Raw genomic sequence first — 27,874 nt, forward strand, 5'->3', positions numbered from 1 at the left:
AAATAATCGTTCCTGCCTCAAAACCCAGATTGCTGCTAAAAAGGTGCAGTCTACAATCATTGTGGAGACATGAAGTGGCTTAGTGGGTATTATATTAACCATTTTGAGAGCTGTGGTGGTAAATAAAGATGTTTCCAGTGATTGTTTAAAAAGGGTATGAATAATTTTGAACACGCAATTTTTAATAAAAATGTTAAAAAAGATAAAAAAACATTTTTTTTGATTCCATGTTTTTACCACATTGTCTTGCAACCTTTTGGTATATGCAAGTGTCATTTTAATTAAGAACAAACATATTGGTCAAGAGAAAATCAATATTTGCCAGGGGTATGAATAATTTTGTTCTTAACTATATCTTAAAAAGTCTAAAAAGTGAATATCCGAATGAACTGCTTGTCAAATTAAAAGATAGCTAGGCTTTCCTAAAAAAGTTGCATTATTTGCATGATAAAATGTAATCAGGTAATCCCCAACCATGTAGCTGTAATCTGATTACCCATTTTTTTTATTGTAATCTGGGCTGATTATAGTTACTTGATTTTTGTAATCTGTTTACGTAATCCAGATTACATGTAATCCGTTACTACCCAACCCTGCCTACGATTACACTCAGTAGGATAACTATATCACAGCTGGTGCTGCGCAGCGCCAATAGCTTATGACTTGGTGAACTGAACAGTGTTTTTCCCAGTGTTTTTTTTTTATGCATTCTAGCTACTGTCAGTGACGCGAGAGAACTAGTCAGAAGTTATTAGGGAAGTGCGGTGTAAGTTTAAATTAATTCGTGCGTAGTGCCGGTGTCATTCATTTATTTTACATGTCTTACAACATAAATACATGCATTCACAGTCTATTGAAGTCAGATATGAGCATACAAAGACGCTTAGAACTCATGGTAGCACAGTAATGTGAATCGCGGACTATCCTACAACCAAAGAAAGTAAGGAGATTATTTGTAGGCCTACTGCATTAGCCAAATAAAGGACGGGACTGCACCCTTCACAAACCGTAAAAATGAAGTTTATTAGTTTTACAGTTGACAGTTCACCATCAGTCCACACAAACAATTCTGGTTTCCTTGCACTAGCCATTTTCGTTGTAGCCTATCCTGTCTGTTTGTAAGCCTACAGCGCGCAAGCTTTGGTCAATTTCTGTAAAGAAACAGTGCCACCTATAGGCCTGGGATATGAAGTCGTGTTGAGATGGATCCGTTTGGACGCAAATATTCTTGATACGATTCCAGGGAAGACGGAGGAAAAAAGATCGGGTTGGTACGTGTGGACTAGGCCTTAAGATGCATGATCATGGTCTGAGCATGTTCAGGAAACACAGAAAACCAAACATTGTTTCTAAGGTAAATGGTAGAGAACCTTGGTAAGTACAGTACATGTGTCCATTGTTGCATTCATATGTCCATGTTTTGCAAACACATTGGCAATCTGGTTCCCCCGAATGTCTGACTTCCGGTCAAAAGTTTGGGGTCACTTAGAAATTTCTATTCCACTCCAATATAGACTATCAGTTGCATTGGGGTTTTTTTTTAAGCAGGGCAGCATTTTTCAGATTACATTATATGCTACATAATTACAAAAGGGTTCTCGAAGAAATAAATGTCTGACATTATCAGCAACCATTCATCCATGTTCCAAAGGCACATTCTGTTTACTAATCTGATATCATTTTAAAAGGCTAACTGAGAAGACATTGGATTACCCTTTTGCAATTATGGAAGCACATAGCTAGTAAGCGCATAATGTAATCTGAAAACTGCTGCCCTAAAAAAATGCAACTGACCTCAGCTGGTATTTTTGTTTTTAATGGAGTGGAATGGAAATTTCTAAGTGATCCCAAACTTTTGACCGGTAGTGAACACAAACTATAATACTTTTTGGATTTTCTCATATAGTTGGTCATAAGTAGGCTACAGTCAATAGGTGTACGAGCTAGTCACAGGTATTAATGGATTTATAGAAAAAATCATCCAGCATTCAGTGACTTCACTTATGTCAACCCCACTCCAGAATTAATAAGGCTACATTGTTGTTTGGGACAGATTAGGCCTAGGCTACATTAGGGTAATTGTAAGGATAGTTCTACAAACACAAACTCTCTGAGACACTTCAGAGCAGACCTAAGGGCATGTCTGTTGAAAGCAGGCATTCAGGGAGCACAGAGAATCCGCTTTAAAACCGAGGCAGAAAACATTGCTGAGACTGTCACATGACATGAGCGTGCAGTCGAAGAAGCCAGGACTAACGAAGTGGAAAGAGCTAGTTTTGTGAGGACTTCAAATGCTTTTTTATAATGTAGAGAGCATGCATGTCAGCTAACTTTACCAGAATTCAAGGGCGTTAGTCCTTTATATCCAGCAATCTCATTCCCATTTTTAGCTACAACAATTTACTTAATTTATGTAAAAGCTAGCCAAGGAACTTATTTGTTTTATTATTGTGCCGACCATTTTGGTAATTGCGTACTTAATGCCAGTAGGCTAATTGCGTAGCCTATTCGATGACTATTTGCTGCTGTGTTGAAGTAATTAACACTACTTTCAGGGATAAAACGGTAGTGTTATCGATGAATGACCCTGGTCACAATCAGAGAAGGCGTCTACGACAATGTGCCTCCGTCATCTTACCTGTGCCATCACTTCAATCCATACCACTACCTGGTATAATGGATCCAGATGGCCGTGTTGATGAATCTAGGCTGCGGAAGTACATTTTTAAAAACGGTAAGAAAAAATGGTTTTATAATAGTATTGTTTCAGTTGTATAGAGATCACATCGACTCATTTAAGTTGCCCAAGTTTTTCACTCACTCAGGCCTTGTTACAGGCATAGTCTATCCAGTAGGAGAAGTCATTTTTAGCCAAGTCAAATAAAGTCGTGGTAATTTGTTGGGCCAGTTGCATTCAGATTAATATTTTCTCGGGTGTAGGCCTATGCTTGAGGCGCAAGTGGCCAATCCTTACAGTAGCCTATTCCTATCTATATGTCTTTAAATAACATCAACATAGCGCTGCCTCCTAGGCCTATCTCCAAATATTATTTTTTTTATTATTATTTGATGACGCAGTATTGGATTCTTTTGTAAAAATCAATGTGTTTTTCAATTTCCTGAAAATGAAATGGATTTAAATGGATTTAAACCTATTGGGTTTCTACCTGACAGCAGCGATAGTCAACATTACTATCAATAGTCTACATGTTTCAGAAATGATATTAACTAAAAGAAATGTTGAGGATTATAGGCCTACTTACTGTTTTGCTTATGTAAATGCCACACATACCTAAGTTTGCACAACAATGTGTAATCTAAGCCACACTCATCATCATACAGTATTTACTACAGGTTCACAACATTTCCACATGCAAGACAGGACCTGCTTCACCGTTCACACCCAATCGAAGTACAGCACCATCCACAAACCCTGGCTCACTGAATGCTTGCTCACACAATACACATCTTGTAAAAATCATCATCCACACAGCCCATACACACCATCATAAAGCACCTTTTTGTGAATTCTGAAGTGAGTTGGATTTCAAGTATTTGTCAATTTTCTCTTATGTTTCTGACATCCAAGCCCCTTCCTTAAAAAAACATAATTGAAAGGAGGAAGGGATGCAAGGCGGATGAAGGAATCTACGAAGATCATGCATGAAAAATGAGATGTGTTTGTCTAGTGTAGTTGGTCTAGATTTATGTCTACTTATAGCATAGATCAAAATATAGAGTTTATAGACTCCTAATACACGCTTTGAATATGTGACTTATAGTGACCGAATAATAACAATAAGACAATTATTATGGATCCATACATCAATAACTTAAGATTAAGACCAACTAGACATGAAACTAAAAATCACTTATTCAGCAAGAATAAGAAGTTGTTTAATAAATACCTAATAAATGGGTTATGATGCTTAATAGGCTATAGACCTTATTTAGCACTAATACATACAAGTAGACTATTACTTGTGTATTAATGTGTTCCCTAAAACTGGTTGTCAAAGTTGGCTCCTCAATCCAGCCAAGTTGTGGTTTATCATTTTAAAAACTCATATAGGCTATGACAACCTATTTCACCTAGCATGGAAGTGTGGTGGATTTCTATGACTTAAAGGATGCATGTATGGTTTTTGTAAACTTTGATATTACTGCAATTATTATGAGACTTCAAGGCCTGTACACATCTTAAGCAGATCAGGCCAGGTGTCAAAGAGTGGGGTGAATGAGTGCCCAGTGACACTGGGCCTAGACGGTCAAGAGCGAGAGGATGAGGTAATGGCTCTGTTACACCCAACTGGAAAAAAAAACAGAATCAGACAGTTTTGCATATAATTTTTATGCATGATATGACAAGGGGTCCCACCAATATCCGTAACCTTGGTGGATGCTGATAGGCCAACAGGTGTCTTTCGAGGGAGGCGAGAGGGCCCAACTTCAAGGTTAAGAAGTATAAAAGATAGGCCGCAGCCATTTTGATTTCAGATCTCATCGGGGGCCGCCATCTGATGACATCTCACCTCACCCTATTGCTTGACACCTTGTCTGAACATTGTTTAGGCTGGATTATCACTGCAATACGGTGAATACAGATTCAACAGTCTTCAGAGATCTCCTGTCTGTATTGTCTCCTTCAGACGCCTTGTCCCAGAGTGCTAATTGGTAATAGTTAAGTGATAAATTGCTAGTTGGATTTTGGAAGTGGACCAGTTTTTCCACGACAGAAGCCAGCCCAAATTTAACCCCACCCATAAAATTTGAGGTCGGGAAATTCGGTCTGGGGTGCGTTTTACAAAATCATAGTTGCTAACCTGTCAGCAGATAGTTGGTTGGCAATGGGAAATTGCATTGCAACCAACAAAGTTGCGAACTTAGTTAACAACTATGGATTTGGGAAACGCGCCCTTGGATTTGTTCCATTGAGAACAAAACAGGTGTCCTTCATGTCGGTTGTTGGCGCAGGGGATTCATCATGCATACCGGGATCCCCTGACAAATACGCGACTTACCCTGCCACAATGCAACCCGTTTTATGACTAGGCTTTTGTCAATGTGGCTTACGCACAGATCATTTTGGTTGAACAGGTTAATTTAGGGTTATCTAAGAACAGAGGTTGCAAAAGTTGTCTTAAGCATTGGTTTCATTATGATGAGCTGCAGAATTTCACAGCCAAATGCTAGGTTATTAACACATAAACATATATTTCACATTGAAATATGAATCAGAACACAAGTAAAGCATTTCTATCAGGGCTCTACAGTGCGCCCATTTCACTCGCACATGCGAGTAAAAATGATGCCGTGCGAGTGCAAAAAAATATTTAGGCGCACTGGTGCGAATGACTTCTAACCATGTCAATGTTTGTCTACAAAATACACCGCAACATCGAGAAACATTACTGGTGCAAACCATAGAATCACGTCGCGAATGCAGCATAAAAACTACACCTCCCATCAACGTTAGCAGTTTCGCGTTGTGACTCGCTAGTAGTCGCTTCTATCAAGTCCAAGAGCGCGCAGAAAAAGCGGAAAGTTAGACTAGCCAGCCAAGATGCAAAGATGGAAGAAATTAGTTCTTCTATCCACCGAATTCATTGGATATAGGAGGAACAGGATGAGATTCTGAGAATGCAGTGAGAGAAGGAAAGGTAACCTAACATGCCTTTTAGCCCAGTTGACGTATTGGCTGCAATATGCAAAATAGCTGTAGCGAACCGGCACAAAAGTAGCCTCCCGTAATACTCCCATTTTATTCAAAGGTAGAACGCTACTGACAACTCCAGGCTTCCACGCATGCTTGTTTGTTTACACCGAATACAAGCTGAAGTGCAAAACGAAAGTAGGCCTAACGTTTGCCTACTGCCCCTATCAATGCAGATATTTCAAATAAAAACTAAAAGTATAAAACAGATATCCTTGATTAGCCTATGTTGGGTTTTGTGGAAGAGAAAATGGACTGTTTTAGTAGTAGTATTAGGCAGTATGCAGTCAGATAGGTCACCATGGGCATATTTGGTTTAGCTATAGATGGATTCACAAATAAATAAATTAGCCTACATTTGGCAGGATACTTGATATACAGGCTAAATGCAAATATGGCAATGTATTATATTATTTTACATTAAAAAAATGTAGGAAAATAGAACAGACTGAAAATAAAGTAGGCACTGATCTTTAAAATCCTGTTTCCTGTAGCCTAAATGTTGTCAGTCATTCTTAATAATCGCAATTGGTGCACTGGCATGTTTAACTGTTAGCTGCAGTATAATGTTAGATTATGTGTAAGTTAAGTACAGAACTGACTGTGCGCCTACATTTTTGTGTGTGCTCCTAAATTTTTTTAACTTGTTAGTGTAGAGCCCTGCTATGGAATAATAGAGTACATAAAAAGGAGAGGCACTATAAGCTATTCTAAATTATATAATATTGGAAAGAGATAAAGGAAAAGAAGGGAAAGAAAAAGAAATGTTTGTGTCACGCTGCATGATCTTGTGAGGTGCCTTGGCTGATGAAGGTCTGAGACCGAAACGGTGTGTTCTATATTCTAAAAATATTTGCATGTTAATGGACAGTGTGCGGTATCTCTTCTAAAAACCACAGATGCCTTGGCCTTGCAATCTTTTTCCATACCCCGTGGTTTCACATGGCTGTCCTTGCGTAGGTGCACACTGACTGGAACCGCTCCATGGCTAGCACTTTGCGCAAATGATAATGACAATGTACCAAAAATATTTCTGTGGAAATGCATGAATTCAAGCTGCTTCCAGTAGCAGCACCTGGAATCCATGCATTTCCACAGAATTATTTTTGGAATCTGATCCCTTATCATACCTGTTCATTCGTACTCGTCGCTCGACTTATCGTGACTAAATTCAAGATGGCGGTGAATGGTAAACTTCCTTATGGTACTGTCTGTATAAATCGTCTTGTAAATAAACTACCAGTACTTTTTCAAAGTTCTCAATGTCTCATTTTAAATGTCAAGGCCCTCAGAAGTCTACCAATGAAGTATGGAGTACTTTGAGCCTCATAAATGGTGTAAAACAGTGATTTATTTGCATGGCTAGGCAGATGCCCGATAGCCTGGGTGTTCCCATGCTGCCTAGATGCCCGAGGCAACCCCATCAAAAAACTGTTGGTAGCATCGGCTAACTAGCGCCAGATTTCTGAGTGCAGGGGACAAGCCGAGATGAGCTATGAGACATACGTTCACGTTTGTGCCTTTTGTTTAACTACAGGTGGTGTGTTGCCCCGAGAGCGGGCACAAGTATGGCAGTTTTTATTCGGCATGTACCCCAGCAACTCCACAGCTCGGGAGCGTCCTCTGATTCAGGAGCAAATGGTTGCTCGCTATCAGGTCATGAAGAAAAAATGGCAACATGTTTTTCCAGGTGCTGTGTGCTTGCAGCTCAATGGTACAGATGGTACACACAGCTTATTTCTTACTCCAGTGATCGTATCATTTTGCCATTGCACATCCCAATTGAACTTTTTTGTGCAGACAAAGGAGTGTATGTTATTAAATTTTTGTTTCTTTATTACTTATTGGTCTCTCAGATGGAAACATAGATATGAAGCTTTAAAATGTGAAATGTGTATATATCACTCCTATATGTTTGTTTATATTATCCTCATTCGATTCTTTGACAAATAGCTGAGTTGGTAGCTGCAGTGAAGTTTTTTCACCAACGGCAGATACAAATTCAAAATGAGGCTTCTCAGCTGCCTGAAGAAGTGCGTGAGAGGATGTCATTTTTAGAGCTTCAAGCTCAGGTAAAAAAAGAATATGGTATATAACATTACTTGTAGTATGTTGATAGTAATGTTTCTTCATGTTGAAGGTGTATGAATTCTGCTCTTTCCAATTTCTGTAAAATGCAGGTATTATTGCAACGTGTTACCTTTAATGTGGCAGAACTACAGGAAGCCATCCGAATCATCGATAAGGACGTTCCTAGAACTGACAGAGACCTTACCTATTACCTGTAAGTAGGGCAAAACTAGAAATTGGGGGCTTTTCAGGCAGAGTCACGCAGTTAGTAAACATCACTCCACAATGCTGAGCATGTCTGTCTCCTGTGTTCGATAATGTGGATTTGAATTCAGTACAGGACTTTAACAATTACTGTAAACTGGGCTTTTTTACAGAAAGGTATCTTGTCAGTTAATTTTGATAGAGGCTATTCAATTTCTATTCAGGCCCAAGTACTTGGCTTGAAGGCCTTGTATTGTGATTTTCTGTACATATTTCTGGATTTCACCTTAGATTACTCTCCACCTCCACCCCAACAATGTTCATCAACAATTTAAAAACATCATAAATACAAGTGCTATTTGGCACACAGTACTTCTCATCAAGATTTGCATTGAGCAGCGATAATTTATAATCAGTTTATAATAGGTGCTTTCTTGTCATTTCATTATTGTGTGCATATATGCCTATTTACGTTGCAATTATTCTTGCTGCCTCCCCTGAATATTTTGTATGTATTCAATCAATGAGGAACTTCTCTCAACAGAGCCATAAAGGTGCACAGGCTTCTTTGATTGCATTAGAGAGCTATTTTGATAGGTTGACCATATTCCTTTGAGGTCACGGGTTGTTTTTGCTTTCAGGGATGAAGGCCTGGGAAATCTCCTTGTGTTGCGAGATATTCTCATCACATATGCTGCTTTTCATCCAGGTACTGGATCTCTGTTGACTAAATACAGCTGTGCTCATAAGTGTAAATACCCTGTACATACACATGCTGAACTTGACTAAAATTGATCTTAATGCCTTAATTTAAAAAATGAGGAAAAATCCAACCTCTAAGGACACCAGTTTTCTTTGTGAATAAATAATGTATCGTAAATAAATAAATGTCCTTAAAATACAGGGGGCATAAGTATACTTACCCCTATGTTAAATTCCCATAGAGGCACATTTACACATTTCACATATTTTGTCTGTGGTCGACTGACCTGTTCAATGACACAAAAGTGTAATGATGAAGTGCTTTAAATCATTAAAGTGTACAGCTATGGGATATTCACAATCATTATGCCTTTGCGTTCACCAATGTGTTGTTTTAACTGCCTTGTAGTTTTGCATACATTTACTAGCCCACATGGACAACTTAGCGTGTAAACGACATGTGTGGAGTCGCAAGTGATGACACTTTTAATTGGAAATTATTTATTATTGTGAGGTTGGTGAAAAGTGCTCGCTTTGTGGATTATTGTACTGTGTAATGCCACAACAGTAGTTGCCATTTGGTAATGGGCATAGGAGTCTCTGCGATGATGCTGGTCTGCTAGGCTTATATCACGCAAAATCTGCATGGACCAGTATGTCTCTCAAATTTCTTTCACATTTACTAAAAGAGGCATGCATTTACAATAAGAGGCATGTCTTTCATAATTGGTACGAGTTCAGGATCTGATTATGATCTGATTCAGCACTATCTAAAAATAAACTTTCTCTCCTGCTTAGGTAGATCTCAGTGGTTACGTAATAATTTGGTTGTTCCTAAATCATTTTATCACTGAAAATTATTATGTTCAATGTATTAATTGAATTTCTTTGTGATTGTGTGTGCTCCAGACGTGAGCTATGCCCAGGGTATGAATGACCTATGTAGCCGGTTCCTTGTGGTGTTGGACTCTGAAGTGGAAACCTTCTGGAGCTTCTCGTGCTACATGGAGAATTTTTCGAAAGACTTTCATGCTGACGGTCTACACCGTAAGATTGGTGTGTCTCATCTTACACTGCAGTGTCATCAGTTATTAATACCAACTATATATTCAGAAAGTATTCAGATTCTTCAGATTGTTTTACATTTTGTTATATTGCAGCATGTGGTTATAGGCTATTTTTTCATCATGTGATGCCCCTCAGAACTGGAAGCAGCCTTGTTAAAAGAATTGGATCCTCTACTCCATGCTCATCTTGTCACAGACAACATGGACCGATTCACCTTTTGTCATAGGTATTGTCTCTCTTCTCTTTCTCAACTTTAAGTCTTCAATCAAATGGATATGGGAAAGCTTTTTATTGGATTTCAGGGGCACCATGTTGCAGCTGATTGATTGTTTGTCTAGATTGTTTGATAGAAGAAATTCCGAGGCACCAGTTAGACCAGGGTGTGGCTCATTTTAAGTTTCAGTTAAGATGTGTCAACAGTCAAGATGTGCAAGTGTTGACCATTACATAGGAAGAGACTATTCAATATTTATTAATAGTTGATATTAACACAGGAAGAAATAAATATCAATACATTATATATATGTGTATATATATATATATATATATATATATATATATATATATATATGTATATATATATATATATATATATATATACAATACAATTACTCACAACTTACTTGTCTTTTTGTTATTGTGTCTTGTTTGTGGAGCGCTTTGGGTTGCACATAAAACTGACTTGACTAGACTTGACAAGTGTTCTCTCCCTCTCCTGTAGATGGTTGTTGCTGGGCTTTCAGCGGGAATTTGAGCATTGTGAGGCACTCCGTCTTTTTGAGGTCCTGCGATGTGATTACCTTGAGCTCATTTCCCAACAGGTGGAGCAGGCTCGTTATCAAGAACGGCTTGTCCAAAATCAGACCACAGGTAAGACTCTAAATTTGATCTAAGACGGGCTCTGACAATACACTGATAGCGACAGAGAATGTCTAATAAGTAGACAGGCTCTGATAGCGCTTACTTTCACTTCCTAGTCCCGCAACTCTTTGTTTCCACAATGAACATGAGCCCCTCAGCAATGGCTAGTTTATTCCCTGTTTGGGATGGGAAAGTGTTGATTTGAGTGGGGGAAGCTATTGCCTCAATATAAAGTGTCTGTATTGCAGTGTAATTATTATTTAATTATAAATATGTTATTATTGTCAAATATGAAATATATGTTGAATTATGCTCCATGTATGTTGGTGATCTATATGCAATGTGTGATAAAGCATTGTATAGAAAAGTTACTAGTTACAGTATATTGGTATCTACCAACTAGAGGATGGTTTTATTTAAAGCGAGGGATTTTTGCCCTCAGGGTGGGAGTCTGGAGTGTATCAGCTTGCTGAGAGGTTATATACGGAGAATTGTTGGATTTGAGAATTTTGCTAGTATTTTGAAAAACCTGTTGGTTATTTTATTTTTTTTGGGAAGTCTTTTTTTTTTGGCAGTGTGCCGGATTACGTATTTTATAGCACTGTAAATCTGCACTTTTCACCACAATCCACGTTTGCTGTTTGCTGTGTCTTCACCCCATTACCACCCAACTTCAGTGTGTCCTTGTCATCACCATCCTGTGTGGATGTGGGCTGGAAGTTACATTTTTCACAAAGACATTAATCACAAGTTTGACGCACATTTCTACCTGTTAAAAATGTACCATTTTTTCACATGTTAATACTCTTCTCAGCATAGACAGGATATGCTTGCTCTCTACAAGCAGAACTGCTGCAGCGGATGGTGGTGGCTATGACTGATTTATTATTGTTAAATGGCTATTTTATTTCTGTAGAAGACAACCCAGGCGTGGAGCCACAAGTCATCAACACAGAATACACATTTGAACTCTTCATCTGTGCTACCATCATACTGGACAACAGGGACATATTACTGAACTGCAGAAATGATGTGCAGCTCATCCAGTTTACCAACAGGTATGCAGTTGATTGTGCTTGTGTGTGGTTGTGTTTTAACATGTATTATACTATGTTACACTGAAGTTAACTTACTCATTATTTACTTATTATTATTCGGCTCTTCATAATGCTGCAGAATGCTCCATTTACTTGAATGGGCCTTCCCAATGTTTGGAGGTCTGATATTTATTGATAACAGACCAATTGCTAAGTATAACAGATCGCTGTCAAGGAAAATGGGTGTGCTTCTTATTGATGTCTTTCATATCACTCCCCAAGTAGTCCGGTCACTCCTTGCAATGGAACTTCATTCAAAAGTGAAAGCAGACGGTTGATCAGCTGTATTCTAAAGAACTATTTGTTTCTCAGCAAAAGCCACAATGAAACGGTAACAAATAAATTAGTCATATCATGTGGAGTTTATTTTTCCGTTTTGGCAAGTAGCCTGTTGACAGCTCCCCTTAAGTATGGAAGCATATGTGTAGCTTAATTCAAATGAGAATGCAATATGCAATTCAAAAAGACATTACATTATGCAATTGCCAATTCATTATGCAATTTAATATTGCAATTTGCAATAATTTCCAACAAATTGTATTTTAATCTGCAAAGTGACAATGCAATCCTAAAATCAATTTGGTTAAAAAATGGAATAAACATGGATTGGATTGCATTCCATTTTGCCATGGTACTTCAGTCTCAAAATTCAAATGGAAATTCGTTTTGCATTTCAATTTTCAATATTCAGTTTCATCATTTAACTGTCAATTCGTTTTGCAATTTAATATTCAAAGTGCAATGTAGGATTGCATTTTGAAAACATATTTGGCAAAACTGACAATGCCAGCCTGAAAACATTTTGGATTATTTTGGGCAAAATGTTTTGCCATCGTTTTGAGGCATTTTATTCAAATGGAAAAGAAATAGCGCCCCCCGTGATTGCATTGCACTTTGCCACGCTCTTTGTGTTGCAAAATTCAAATGGCAATTTGATCTGCCAAACGCACTGCAATCTGTCAAGTCACTTGTCAAGGCGGGAACTAGGCTATGTCACTTCCATGTTTACGTCTTACCCAAAAAAAAGCTCACCGAAAAAGAAGGGTTCACTGGCCTGTTCTTCTTCTTCAGTGAGTTTTTTTTAGCAGTTTGCAAACGGAGTGAATTATGAAAAAGAAAACTAAAGGTATCTTAGTCAGTTTTAGTCAAAACATTTTAGTCTATTTTTTTATAACAAACTAGATGTACCGCATAGCGGTACAAAATATGACCGCCGCTCAGTCCTGTACATCCGTTCCGCGAAAATAAATCACACTTCAATTTGTCTCCATATTTTACTCCATCCCCCACTCTTGAAACTTTTGTGTATGCTTGTTTGGCATGCCTGAGTGTATGTGTGCTTGCTGCACAGAAAGTACCCTACTGGTGCTGAAAAGGTGAATAGATTGTAGAATAGCCAAAGAAGATGTAGAATTGTTATAAAACCTTTAAAATCTCTAAACAATCACAAGTAGGGCAGTTCATCACAGTTCATCCATTGCAACTGGATTGATGAAAGGTCACTTACACCTGTAGGCTACATTGTATTTGGGAAAAGCAAAAGGTATCAGCATAATGTTATTTATTTATTTATTTTTTTATGTATTTATAAACAAAAAACATCTCTGTCAGTTCCATGCCGTTTTCAACAGCTATCAAAAACAAAGGTCATTTTTGGATGGATGGATTTTTTGTGAATGTTTCTTCTTCTACATAAGATTTTAGTCATCTTTAGTTCATGTAATACTTTATTGTCAATGCACAAATTAAGTAACAGTAGTCTGAAACGTTATTGTTAATGCACAAATTAAGTAACAGTAGCCTAGTCTGAAACGAAATGCTGTTTTACATCTAACCAGTGGTGCAAATAACTGACATGTCCAAATGGGCCTTGATGAAATGCGCCCGCTAGACTGTTCATACACATTTTAACGGGCCAAAGTTGAAGAGCTTTTGTCCGTTATTGTTAGTGCAAATATAGGCTGATTCATGTCCCCTTGCATTGTTTAACTGAGGTCCATGGCTAGTCTGGCTTTCATCAGACCAAGCTCAATCTTTTAAGAAATCAAAAAATAAATAGCGGGCAGATCAGGCTGGGTTCACCCAGCCTAGTCCATAGGCACCGATATTGTTTAATTTTCGATTGAGATATACACGCTCTGGCTATTCTAAATGCAAAATGCATCAGGGAGTTATGACAAAACGGTAACTAACAAACTAGATCCTAATAGAAAGTTGTTAGCTTCCCTAAGCTACAGGTAGGATTATAAGGTAGGCCTATTGACAACATAAATTGTCAATAGGCTATGCTGGCGACACAAATAAAATCTCCTTTGGAAACCAATGGCTTACGCCTTACAGTATCAAGCGGACTTAAACTGACATATCGTGGCGAAAAGTTGTAATAACATTCACGCAGCTCCATGAGTCAAGGAAAGCGCGAATGAAGTAGCCACTTCTAAATGGGACCCACTACACAGTAGCTTAAGGTGTTTTGCTAAAGCAGCCATAATGAAATGAAGGTGTCATTGTTTGGATACTTCACACACACACGTGCTTTTTAATTTCACAGACTACAACTACCAAGCTGTAATCAAAGCACATCGATTCCCCTCTCACACCCCTGCACGCGACTTAAAACAAAATAAACAGGCGTCTCAGTCTCACGCATGTATAGGCAAAACTGTATCAGACCGGTGTAACGTTGGTAAATCTTCCATTGCACAGAATGATTTTGTAGCACGTGCAATAAATGACAGTCGAAAGATACAAACAGTGCTGCTATACATTTGCTTGGTATAACCGCATTTATAGTTTTCTACAAATGCAATAAATCAAATGCCTCCATCACTCAACCAACGCTAACGATAACATTACCTAGGTCCTTATTGATATTACAAGATTAACGTACCTGCAGTAAAAACCAAGCATGTCCGATAAACATCCTCAGATTTATTTCGGCTTCAAGAAGAAATGGGAATTACACTTCATGTGAACATCGTCCTATCCTTATTAGATGTTCGCTGCGGTAAATTACAGTCCTTGTATGAAGCGTCCATTGTTTTTTCCAACCCACTTTTAACTTCCAACAAAATTACGTCTCACTGCAACGATGCGCCATCTAGTGGACAAACGACTACTTCTCGCCAATACTGAAAATGCAGCCATGATGATGATGATGAATATTTATTTTGGCTTTCTTTTAATCCTACTGATTTTCATTTTTTACCGGGGGGGCAAATCACAAATGAGTGATTATGAGCCAGGTTGATGTGGGCCCTTGAGACCAACATACCATAAAAGATTCACAGAGAACTGTGTCTGCCCTACCCTCCTTTCGGGGGGTCCAGTCCAGCGGGGGGGCTGCAGATGAAAACGAAAAATGACGGTTCCATGCTATCCATGTGGGGATACATGCTCACCAAGTTTTGTGTACCCGGTCTTTCAGTGTCCCGGGAATCCTTGTTGGTGTACGTCACTAAATGTACACATAAATTATTTTATTGTAAGGCCCCCCATGAACGAAAGTACACAAAACTTGGCATGCATTCAGAGGGTGTCATAATGATCCTACACTTTTAATTTCGTGCAGTTTTGACCTTGTCAGCCAGAGATATTGAGATGAAAACACCTAATTTTTTTGCTTTTTAATTTTTTAACTAGGTGGCGCTATACATGAAATAAGTGGTAATGGGATGGGTTGACATGCCCCTTAAGACCAACATACAAAAAAAAAAGGTGGACCTCCTAGGCCCTACGGTTCTCGAGATATTCACAGAAAACTGTCTCCGCCACCTACAGGCCAGTTGGTGTATAGTAACATAAATTAATTTATTGTGTGGCCCCCATGAACGGAATTCCACAAAACTTGGCGTGCATACAGAGGGTGTCATAATGATCCTACACTTCCAATTTCGTGCAGTTTTGACTATGTTAGGTCACAGATACCTTCAATTACACCACCTCATTTTTACTTTTTTTTGTGTTTAACTAGGTGGCGCTATACATGAAATGAGTGGTTATGGAATGGGTTGACATGGCCCCTTGAGATCAACAACATAAAAAAAAAATGGTCCTCCTAAACCCTACGGTTTTCGAGATATTCACAGAAAACTGTGTCTGCCCTACCCTCCTTTCGGGGTCCAATTCAGCTGGGGCTACAGATCAACACGAAAAACGATGGTTCCATGCTATCCATGTGGGGTTACATGTCCACCAAGTTTCGTGTACCCCGGTCTTTCAGTGTCCTGGGAATCATTGACGGAAATTTGGGCATGCGAAAAAGAAAAAAAAAAAAAAAAAAATTAAAATTTCACACATCTTAATTTTCCAACAATATTGCGTGTCCACAGGGCTACTCTGTTATAATTACTCATTCTGAAAAACAGAATTGGGTATTGTTCTAGCAATATAAATGGCATAGAAATGCATGGTATTTCCATAACTGTGAGATATGCGCTTCACAATGATGGCAATGAGTTTTTCACAGACATTAACCAAGACAGCCCAGCAGCAATCTATCTAACATAACACCTATTTGAAGTAGGCTACCATTCATTTGTTGTCAAATACTGAAGTTGTGGGAAGTGTACATAGCTTAAACTTTTTGTTTCTTTCGTCCCCTGTTTAATTTGTTTCATGAAAATTTGTTTCATGAAACCCCATGTTCGACTTCTGCTCCAATAACTCCTGAACAGTTTTGTTCAGAGCTGAATATGCGACTGTATTTGACAGAGGACAGATGTAGGTTGCTAGTGACAAATATTAGCTGTCAGTGTTGTACGATATCCCCCGTGCCTGTGTAACCTGCGTTTTGTTGAACCTGCACGATTCAGCCCTGCACACGCCCAGACTCGAACCCGCGAACAGCAGAACCTTGGATCGGGAGGCGAGCGCGCTAACAATTGAGCCAATAGCCCAGGCTACTGGCTCACATGCCAGCAGCACTCTTGAGGCGTCGGGGAGTGAGGTTTATCAACGTTCCACAAGCACAGCTAAGCTAGCTGGCATCCGTTACACTCACCCCCCTAAACCTCACTCCCGATCCGGGTCACGGCACCAATGTAACCTGCGTTGTGTTGAACCTGCGCGATTCATCCCTGCACACGCCCGGACTCGAACCCGCGAACAGCAGAACCTCGGATCGGGAGGCGAGCGCGCTAACAATTGAGCCAATAGCATGCCAGCAGCACTCTTGAGGCGTCGGGGAGTGAGGTTTACCAACGTTCCACAAGCACAGCTAAGCTAGCTGGCATCCGTTACACTTGTTTCATTCGTTTCATGTGTTAGGACTTGCAGGCAAGGACCCAAATGCAGACCAGAAACTTTCGTGGTTCAGTTTTATTGTTGCAGCCAGACAGCAACAGAGCAAAGCACAAGAGATACAGTCCAAACACGAAAAGTTCCAAAAAGGGCAAAGCACAAAAGATACAGGCGGAGTATCCAAAACACAGGCAAAAACACAAAAGTTCAGGCAAAAACAGGCAGAGTATCTAAAAACAGAAAATCACAAAAGATCCAGGCAGAATATCCACAGAAGACAAGAAATACAACTTTGACAGACACAGCGTTATCCTCACCAAAATCAGTTACAACCAGACAAAGAACAGAAAATAAACTGAACTTTAAATACTAGGTGGTCTAGACAGAGACAAATCATTGGGTGAGAACAAACAAGGGACAGGAGAAATCAATACAGATAATAAGCAGACTGATGAACAGCACAGGTGTGGGCAGAAAGTGGCGGTAAAAAACAGGGAGTGGCAAGTTGGAGGTGGGATTCAGGCCACAACAAAGACACATGGCATCAAAACATAAGATGTCAGACAATACACAAACAGTCCAGCAGGACGGCCAGAGTCCCTCAGTACTGACAATACCCCCCCGCTTACAGACGCCTCTAGGCGTCCCCTTGGGTGAAATAGGGTGTTGGTGAAGGAAGTCCGTAATGAGAGTCTGGTCAAAAATGTGCCGAGCCAGGACCCAGCATCTCTCTTCGGGACCATAGCCCTCCCAGTCCATTGGAGTCCCCGGTATACAGTTGTTTTGCAGAAGGTGATTTAGAGTAGTATAAATTAAATATAAATATTTGCAGTGCATTAGCAGTTACCTTATAAGAGCAGAACGAATATGGCTATGTAATATGAACAATGTATGAACAACATGTACAGATATGTGCAATGTAGTGGCAGTACTATTATAGAAGTAGTAAGAACAATGATATATGCAGTGTATTGTGTGACAGAATATGTTACAGAAAAATGGAATAATTCTTGAATTTCCCCTTGAGGATCAATAAAGTATCTATCTATCTATCTATCTATCTAATAAATATTGATATTTAGTATGAACCATATAGACAGATATGTACAGTATGTACAGCTATGTGCAGTGTGGTAACAGTACCATTGTAGTACAGAAACAGTAACATATAATAGTATTAAGAATAAGTGTATGTGCAGGATGAAGAGCAGTAGAATATGGCTATGTAATGTCTAAGTCTAAGTGTAATTGTAGGATGTACATTTGTAAATGAATAGACACTATGGGTGGGATAGGGTAGTGCAGTTGTGGGGGGGGGGGGGGGGGGGGGGGGACCTGTCCGCGTTGCCATGGTGTTGGACACCTCAACAGGCACAGGCAAGGAGGCATCAGGCAGGAGCTGGGGTGATGGGGGCTAGTTCGGGATGTCACCTCAACATGTCCGCACCCTGTCAAGCATGGTCATGGACACCTCAACAGGCACAGGCAGCGGGGGGGGTGATGGGGGCTAGTTTGTTGGATGTCACCGGGATGCAGAGCTAGAGTTCAGTAGGGTGACAGCCACAGGAAAGAAGCTTCCTCTGAACCTGCTAGTTCGGATGCGGAGAGACCTGTAACGCCTCCGGAGGGGAGTGGGGAGAACAGTCTGTGGTTGGGGTGAGAACAGTCTTTGATGATGCTGCGTGCCCTGGATGGCATCGATGGAGGGGAGTGAGGAACCGGTGATGCATTGGGCAGTTTACACCACCTTTTGCAGTGCTTTCCGGTTGTGGGCAGAGTAGTTGCCTTACCAAAATGTGACACAGTTGGTGAGGATGCTCTCGATGGTGCAGCGGTAGAAGTTCACCAGGATCTGAGGAGACAGAAAGAAGAGATGCTGGTGAGCCTTTGATCAGGGTAGAGGTGTTGATGGTCCAGGAGAGGTCCTCAGAGATGTGGACACCCAGAAACTTGAAGCTGGTGACATGATCCACCTCAGTCCCGTTGATGAGAATGGGTGTGTGTGTGCTAGCTTTAGACTTCCTGAAGTCCACAATGAGCTCTTTGGTCTTCTTGGTGTTGAGAGCCAGGTTGTTATCAGTGCACCACGATGTTAGGTGCTGGACCTCCTCCCTGTAGGCCATCTCATCGTTTTTGCTGATGAGACCAATCACCGTAGTGTCATCTGCAAACTTGACAATGGTGTTAGAACCAGGTGTGCAGTCGTGGGTGAAGGAGTAAAGGAGAGGGCTCAGCACACATCCCTGTGGTGCGCCGGTGTTCAGGGTGATGGTTGATTATGTGTGATTATCTAACTTAACAGACTGAGGTCTGTTGGTTAGGAAGTCCAGAATCCAGTTACAGAGAGAGGTATTGATGCCCAGTTCACTGAGTTTCGTGACCAGTTTGGAGGTGATGATGGTGTTGAATGCTGAACTAAAGTCAATGAACAGGATTCTCACATAGGTGTTGCTATTGTCAAGGTAGGACAGGGCAGAGGAAAGTGCCTTAGAGATGGCATCCTTTGTGCTCCTGTTCTGACGGTAGGCGAATTGGAAGGGGTCCAGTGAGGGTGGTAAGCAGGTCTTGAGATGGCCCAGGACCAGGCTCTCAAAGCACTTCATGATGATGGGGGTGAGTGCAACTGGATGGAAGTCATTAAGGCTTGTTGCAGTGGAGTGTTTTGGCACCGGCACGATGGAGGTGGTTTTAAAGCACACAGGGACAACTGCCTGGGCTAGTGACAGGTTAAATATGTCAGTCCAAACCTCAGTCAGCTGCACTGCACAGGCCCTGAGTCCGGGGATACCATCAGGACCAGCAGCCTTATGTGCATTAGTCCTGCTCAGTGCTGCACACACATCAGTGGTGGAGAGTGTGAGGGGCTGGTGATCTGCAGCGACCACAGCCTTGATGGCCACCTCCTTGTTGTCCCTATCAAAGCGGCCATAGAAGTGGTTCAGCTCATCAGGCAGGGAGATGTCGTGACAGGGGGGGTGGAGTTAGTAGTTTTGTAATCTGTGATGTCCTGGATGCCACATGCGTCGGGGGTCAGAGTTGTTCTTGAAATTATCCTCAATCTTTAGCTTGTGGTTGTGCTTGGCCTTTTTGATACCCCTTTTCAGATTAGCCCTGGATAAGCTATATGCTTGAGCATCATCAGATCTGATTGTGATGTCTCGTGCCTTCAGCAGGAGTCTGACCTCACTGTTCATCCATGGCTTCTGATTAGGGAAAGTCGTAATCCGTTTGAGGGTGGTGACACTGTTGATGTCGGAGTTGATACAGTCCAAAACGGCAGAGGCGTATGAATCAATGTCCGTGTGGAAATCATGGGTGGCCTGAGTTTCGAACACTCTCCAGTCAGTATTTTCAAAACACTGCTGAAGTGCCGAGTCTGCTCCCTCTGACCACACTCTGACTCTGACTGTTCTTACTGTTGGTTTCACACGTTTGATGAGTGCTGAATACTTGGGCAGTAGAAACAATGATAGATGATCTGAGTGTCCTAGGTGGGGGAGCGGAGCGGCTTTGTAGGCATCAGCTATGTTTGTGTAGACATGGTCTAAAATATGATCTCCTCTTGTGGGGCATGATACATTTAGATGAAATTTGGGCAGTGCAGTTTTTAAATTGAGTGGTTAAAGTCACCCACGACAATGAAGGCTGCCACGGGATGCAGAGTTTGTTGTTTACTGATAGCAGAATGCAGTTCTTTCATGGCAAGCTTAGCATTAGCATCCGATGGTATATAAGCTGCTTGTTGATGTAAACTGTCTTGGGCAGATAGAAAGGTTTACATTTAACCATGAGATACTCTAGGTTAGCTGAGCAGTGACTCTTGGTGATGGTGGTGTCCGTGCATCACGTTTGGTTAACATAAATGCACAAACCCCCACCTCTGGTCGGTGTGGCCGAGTTTATAGGTCTCAGTGATTTAGCAATCCCTGGGATTCCGCTCATATAGATGTCAGGATTGCAGGAACCGATGTCTAAAAGTTCCTGTCGGTTGTGCGATATGTACGCTAAACTGTTTTTACCGAAAATAAAGCCCAGAGAGGCCGTAGGTTACACTGATTCTACAACAGCTAAGGGGCGTTGTTAAAACCCCCCTTAGCTGTTGTAGAATCAGTGTAACCTACGGACTCGAGTGGCTTATTGCTTTTCTAAAACTGTTACTACCTGGCACAGTTTCATAAAGTAAAGGTACAACAACTAGAAATATAATGAGTTATTCCTAGATAATCATTCTTCCGCAATCATTCTTTCTGAAATGCGGTCAAGGTGTATGTTTATGCTGGATTTTACAGCAGCATTGAACGTGATTCAACCAATCACGATGAAGGACTGGAACTATCAGTTTTAGAAAAACAATGTGGCTAATTTCCCAGGATGTGTGTGTGTGTGTGTGTGGGGGATTGGGTGTGTGTGCAGGGAGTGTACAGTGGGCATCGCTTTCAAATGGCCACTTCAGTCACGCATTACGAGGCGTGAAGCTGCGTGAAGCTTTAGTACCACTTTCAGCCACTGTGTGTCGCTCTGCTACTGTACATCGCTCTGTCAGTAGCCTCACTGCCGCCCCTTCTGAAAAAGAAGGAGGCTATAGCCTTTAAACAAGAGAGGAATCCCAGCCTACGAATTCAATAACAAAATAAATTATGCATAATTAAACATTACCTCGATTAAGGCTACTTGGGTATGGCTTAAGGCTTGACTACACGGTGGTAGCGAAAATCGAAATCTGCTATTGATAGCCTACCGGTGCCGCTCCACAAAACGAAAAAATATCTTAATTTGCTGTCTACGTTATTGTCAGTGTTGGGGGTAATGCAACTACGCAAATCAAAACAGTGTCTTGTGTGATAATTGAGACAGTAGAGAAATAATTGTTCAGAATTAATCTGTAGCTTCTGCAAAACAATGTTGTACCTGTATTTGTGTGTTTGTGTGTGTGTGTGTGTGTGTAGAGGGGACCCTGCACCCTGACTGCTATTACACAGTGTTGCTTGATGAGTGTTTGTTTTTGTGCATGTGTGTATGTGTGTGTAGGCTACGTGTGTGTGGTCTCTTCCCAGCTGACTGAGGAGCAGCGAAGAGGGATGTGTGTGCCAGCAAAGAGCCACTGAAAAGGTGGCAGAGAGAGAGGTTCTGTGCAGGAGTAGCCTGCTCACACAGCCTGATAGTTGTAGGTGCAGAATAGTAGGTGCAGAATATTCTGGACAATGTTTGAGTGTTCACATAGGCTATATAACAATCCACCGTGTTCAATAACGTGAATCTCACAATGTCTTAAATCGAGCTTAAAATAGAATTTGATTGAGTCGTGTAAACGAGCCATAGCCTATTCTTGCCTCTCGATTAGTTTAGTTTCATTATCTTGAAATAACGTGATAATTTCATGTAATAACATGATAAATATCTTGTAAAAATGTGTAAATATCATATCTTGAAATAACATGAAATTTTCACGTTATAACATGAAAATATCATTATCTTAATGATATTAAATAATAATGTGATAATTTCATGTAATAATGTGATAAATATCTTGTTAAAACATGAAAAAGATATTGTTATAACAAGAAACTTTTCACATAATTACGTGATACTGAGCCTTTTTATTTAATTTAGTGTGGCAGCAATACGCTTCCGTGAACGGTAAAGGTCAACAAATTGATTTAAAAAGACATAATTTATGTTATTTTCTCGTTTTGGCTTTGCATCGGGTTCGCATTAGGATTTTCCGATAATGAATCTTGTGATGCTGATATTGAATTTTCATTTCTCTGTGTGTACAGTAAGCTGTGCTTAAAGTTAGCTGTGACAGATTAGCCTAATGTTACTGGTTGTCATAGTTTTAACCACAAAGCCCGTCTACCTTAGGCCTATTAAATTGTTTAGTTAACACCTTGTCATTACGCGTTTGTCCAGCTGTTCACCTCCGTGAACCTTGCGCCCCATGTCATCTAAAACATATTTCAGGATGCCATCTCACCATGAGAAAACATAACGTTATGGTGACTGTGCTAAGAGATCAAAGCTTTGGCATGCTTAGTAAACATTAGTCTTGCACATAATATTGAGCTGAATATTTAGTGGAAATAGCCTCCTGTAGCATTGCGCTGATAGATAAAAAGGGTGGCATGCACCCGGACCCCCTAGTATTTAGCCCAAAAATATTTCCTTTAAGGCCCCTTTCTATTGCCTCATATTGGATTTGCCTATTGAATTTTATGAAGTGTAGGTGATGTAAATGCATACGGTAGCCAACACTATAGTACACTATAGTACTCGAACCATATACCCTGGGGGGGGTTTATTCGTGCTACGTATATTTTCCTGCTTTTTTTACCTTCGCCAATCCCATCCCTGAGGCCTATTTGCATTTGTTACTGAATGTTGCCCTGAATGCACCTTCATCCCACAGCTGATCAGGGGGTCGTTTCTAGAAAAGTTAGCAACGACGTTGCTCAACCACCATGGTACGACGCAACATGCGACCAAACAACGACATTGTTACACCTTTTTCCAGAAAGCATCGTACCTGTGTCGCAATTCGCTACCTCCGACGTTCGAACACTGTAGTTCCAACAACATTGTTGATGATACAGCGAAACATATCATTGGTGGAAACAGTGGCAACGTGTAATACCCCACCCCCTAGAAATTCTCTGCCAAGGCCTATGTTGACATTATTCTAATTTAAATCGAGTGATTAATGCTGGCATTGTCATCTGCAAAAACCTAAACCTATTTACCTAACCTAAACATTTTACTGAAGTCGACCAATATGTGTCATTATTTGTGTTAAATATCTATGTTGGAAAAAATATATAGCCTGGACGAATGGGTATCTCATATGTTATTAATTGTCTCGTGGCTTAACGGCAGCGTGTCAGTGCACTACGCACTCGGCCGGAGTTCGCATCCTATCTCTTCTTTTCACCTCTGAGTAAGAGTAGGCCTACGAGACACAACAATAGGTTTTGACCATACATATTTATGTATATAGTTACTCTACATCGAGAGACCATAGGTACAAGACATCAGTCAAAAACAATTGAATCTACGTGTCACACTAGTTTACCTGCAGGTAGCGAGAAGCAAATCTCACATCATAAGAAAATCGAACCTACAACGCTGAGATAACAAGTCACCTGCTTTAGCCACTACACCATTTACCACTGTGCTGATTTTAAGAGTCTGTGATGATTATAATACTAGCTTATCAAAAAGCAAGGCAATACTCGAATTAACATAAATAGCAAGAATGAGCCAAGTAGGGGAGTCAGTCTTAATCAAAATAAAGCTACAGGATAGATCAATCATTGAGTCACGAGATAAACATCCACTTCGTAATTTTTGGTAAGGCAGTTGTGATTTTTGGTTAGGCGCTCCGGACACCAACAGGAACTACCAAGGAACGACACAAGTGCGACTGCCTAGGGGCAATAGTTCAAACCACCAAACTTTGCGTCCTTGTTTGCGATTGAGAGTTCAAACTACCCTTTCTAGAAACACCAAATCCAAGAGCGATGGAGCGAACTACCATGGTTGCGACGCAAGTTAGCAAGCGACGCTTTCTAGAAACGAGCCCCAGAACTTTTCTCTTGTTTGTCACAACTCACATTCTAGTGGATAGAAATGTGCATATCTGCATTTTCTTTAGCCAACTTTCCATGGATATGCATAGAATATATATATATATATATATTAGAGATGCACTGATATTGAATTTTAGGGCCGATAACGATAACCGATATTTACTGGTTTGTTGTGGCCGATACCGATACGATAACCGATAATATTACTCTTGAAAAAAAATTGTGAAAAGTGATTTGGGGAAAGCATTTAATAAGCATAATTTTATTGCAATAATTTCACCTACCACCAAATGATGGACAGAACTCATAATAGTCCTCAATAGTACGGCAGTCAACAACATAACAGTAGCCTAGCCCTACAGTATGTGTGGCTCCTTTAAGTGAACCTGACATCAGTGAATTGCGAGTGAGTGGCTAGAGAGTTTGAATCGTTTTCATTTAGGACTAAACGCTCATAAACGGCTCAGCTTGGAATAAGCTACAGTATAGCGGCCAAATCAGAGTTTGTGAGGGAAACTTAGGTTTAGTTTCAACTGCGGGTAACTGAATAAAGCTGTAACTCCTCAGACTGTATCTTATGTCCGTCTACTCTGTTGGGCACAACCTGCTGCAGCAGAAATGAAAGGAGTTAGCCCCGAAGGTTTTAATAACTTATTGACCTGTCTGGAATTGAAGCACGAATGGTTATGCAAATATAAAACACAACTTAGAACTAGGCCTACTTGTACTCGCGGATCATTCACGAGAGGATTTTGAGATGCACAGATTCCCAAATGAACGCATATCCACAGATTTTGTTAGAGTGGTGAAATACATTCACACCGCTGACATTATATTGAGGAAAAAGTATAGCCAACCAAGCTCAAGTAGCTCAGTGTAGCCAGACGGACCTTACGTAGGCCTAAATTAGGACTTAAAAAAATATCGGCGCAAATTATCGGCCAGAATTCTGTTATCGGACCGATAATAATATTTTCCTTTTTTCACTTATCGGCTAATAATATATCGGCCGCCGATATATCATGCATCCCTAATATATATATATATATATAATATGCAAATAGAAACCCAGCTGTTGAGGGGGGCCAGCTTTTGTACTGCATTGAGGTACCAAATAATAAAATTTATTGGACTGGGATCAGTAAATATTCAGCAACCTGTTTATGTGACAACCCCTATTTTCTCAGTTTGCAGGGGACTCTTGACCTAAACAGCACACTCAAGAAGGCTGAAGAGCATTTCTTCAACTACTGCAAGCGTTCAGCCTGGGACTATCTCAACACCCGCTATCATAGTCACAGAAGTAAAGAAGAACATTTCCTTAACCAGCTTCGGAGCCTCTTCTTGTGAATTTAAAGGTAAAATGGAAAGTCTTGGGGATTTGGCTGTTGTAAATGGACTGTCTACCACATCACTATTACACCATCATTCTCAACTGCCTCTCCAACCACTCTTATGTCCTGGTTCCACCCATACCTCTCCTACCGGATATAGTTTGTCACCATCATCACCTCCAGTTCCACTCTGGCCTTAGGCAGTAATGCCATGGCACAAGGCTCTGTGCTTGGACCCATCCTTGGACCTCATCTACATGCTCCACCGATTAGATCATCCACTTTTGAATGCGATGCTGATGACACACAGCTTTATCTCTCCACTCCAGTCATCCCCCTGGCAGTCTCTTGTCACTTACTTATATGAAATAAAACTCTGGATGTCATCTCATTTCCTCAAACTCAACTGAGCTCATGGTTGTCTCCAAGGCGTTGTTCAGAAAGGTTTGAGATCTGCTGCTGATTGTTGATGGCTGCTCTATATGTCCATCTTTTTAAGTCTTAAATCTGGGTGTTACCCAATATCCAGGACTTCACCCTTTCCTTCAAGTCACATATAACATCTGTCCACAAAACACCATAACCAAGAAAACAGAAACACCCTTCAAGCCGTGAGCCTCTCTGCCACATATCTGGACTCAAATCAGACCTAAAACCCACCTGTTCACCTCAGCATATAGTAGCAAAGCTACCTTTACTTACGCTGCAATCTTTGCTATGTAATTAGGAAGGGTCCTTGGGTTTCATGAAGGGCACAATAAAATTCATGTTATTAATATTATTGTTATTGAAGCAACTAGAAATATATGCAGCATGACAAATACAGTTGCCAAAACTGTCCCCCTTAAACATTAAAAAATATCTTTAAAACGTGGTGGCCCTGGACTTTTTTTATCATTCTGAATTTTGGGGGTGCTTCTCACTCTGCCTTTGGTATTTGAGATTAAAGCACAAAATGAAACACTTATTTACACCATGAAGTTTATCTGAAAAGTGAATTACAAGGTGTTTAGACAGATAGACACTGTTCATGTAGTTCTCTGATATGCTAATGCAAGTCTCCATTAAATTGACTTGCATTAAGAGCTACAGTAAATTGCTGCATCTGAATTAATCGTTAATGTTAATGTTGTGAGAGATACACAGTTAGGCTACTGTCTCCTTTATTGGTTCATAATTAAGCAATAAGCCCTGAGAGGCCGTAGGTTAGGCCTTACACTGATTTTAGAACAGCTAACAGCTATATTTTTGCAAGATTTCATAAAATAAAGGCACAGCAACGAGAAACGATTTATTCATAGATAATCATCTTTCGGTCAAAAATTAACTGTTTTAGAATGTAATATATTTTATTTATTATCATTGTTAATCCACTCTTCGTTTTGTTGTGTATAACTATGTGGTAGTTTGTTTGAATGGGTGGAGTTGGTGTAATGTGATATTGTTTGTTTTTCACTGCTGGTGAACCAATATTGTCACTGTAGCTTAATTTGCTCTTTCTGTTTCAGAATAAGGCTTTTAGGATACACTGGACATCATACTGTAGGTGAGCTGAATGAATGAAATATCTGCAGGTTTGTCCTGATAGTGCAGCGATAGGACTTGGAACACTAGTGCAATATTGTACATTATGTACAGTATTTTATATATTATTTTATATACTTTAACAACCTGGGAATGCATGGTTTGAAGCATAGCCTATAGTTTAAGTGCATTTAGGCCACGCAGAATAAGTGATCAGACAACAGGCGCCCGATTCAAATAGGTTGTTAGAGCCTGGATTTTGTAAAATTGGAAATGGGCTTGAATGGGCTCTTGGCCAGACGGACCTGCAGAGCAAATCTCAAATATGCTGGAAGTTCGTTTTCCCAGGCTACTTAAAATGTTTACTTCCCATTACAGTGTCACAAGGTGGCATATTTCCCGACATTAGCCTACCTTATCAATGAGGCTACACTGTTAAATAAGCAAAACCCTGTTATAATCACCCCGTTTGGATAT

The 27,874-nt window shown here is 40.3% G+C and overlaps 1 protein-coding gene across 7 annotated transcripts; it reads left to right on the top strand.

Annotated features, from left to right (window-relative positions):
* Nucleotides 1–1,285: 1,285 nt before the first annotated feature.
* On the top strand, nucleotides 1,286–27,444 carry si:dkey-238d18.4 (TBC1 domain family member 15). 7 transcript variants are annotated; one of them, XM_048261425.1, is made up of 11 exons: nucleotides 1,286–1,354; nucleotides 2,556–2,734; nucleotides 7,251–7,369; nucleotides 7,667–7,785; nucleotides 7,894–7,997; nucleotides 8,629–8,696; nucleotides 9,599–9,745; nucleotides 9,893–9,983; nucleotides 10,479–10,627; nucleotides 11,535–11,676; nucleotides 25,727–26,710. In XM_048261425.1, exons 3-11 carry the CDS (start codon nucleotides 7,282–7,284, stop codon nucleotides 25,887–25,889), a joined length of 1,071 nt encoding a protein of 356 aa, XP_048117382.1. In that variant the 5' UTR covers nucleotides 1,286–1,354; nucleotides 2,556–2,734; nucleotides 7,251–7,281; the 3' UTR covers nucleotides 25,890–26,710. The 7 variants fall into 7 exon arrangements, with proteins under 7 accessions (XP_048117382.1, XP_048117383.1, XP_048117379.1 ...); XM_048261426.1 differs by lacking the exon at nucleotides 1,286–1,354 and having other exon boundaries at nucleotides 2,358–2,734; XM_048261422.1 differs by lacking the exons at nucleotides 1,286–1,354; nucleotides 2,556–2,734 and adding an exon at nucleotides 27,382–27,444 and having other exon boundaries at nucleotides 7,249–7,436; nucleotides 25,727–25,897.
* The last annotated feature ends 430 nt before the right edge of the window (nucleotides 27,445–27,874 follow it).

Source organism: Alosa alosa, chromosome 13 (genome assembly GCF_017589495.1).
Source record: "Alosa alosa isolate M-15738 ecotype Scorff River chromosome 13, AALO_Geno_1.1, whole genome shotgun sequence".
Taxonomy (NCBI): Eukaryota; Metazoa; Chordata; class Actinopteri; order Clupeiformes; family Clupeidae; genus Alosa; species Alosa alosa.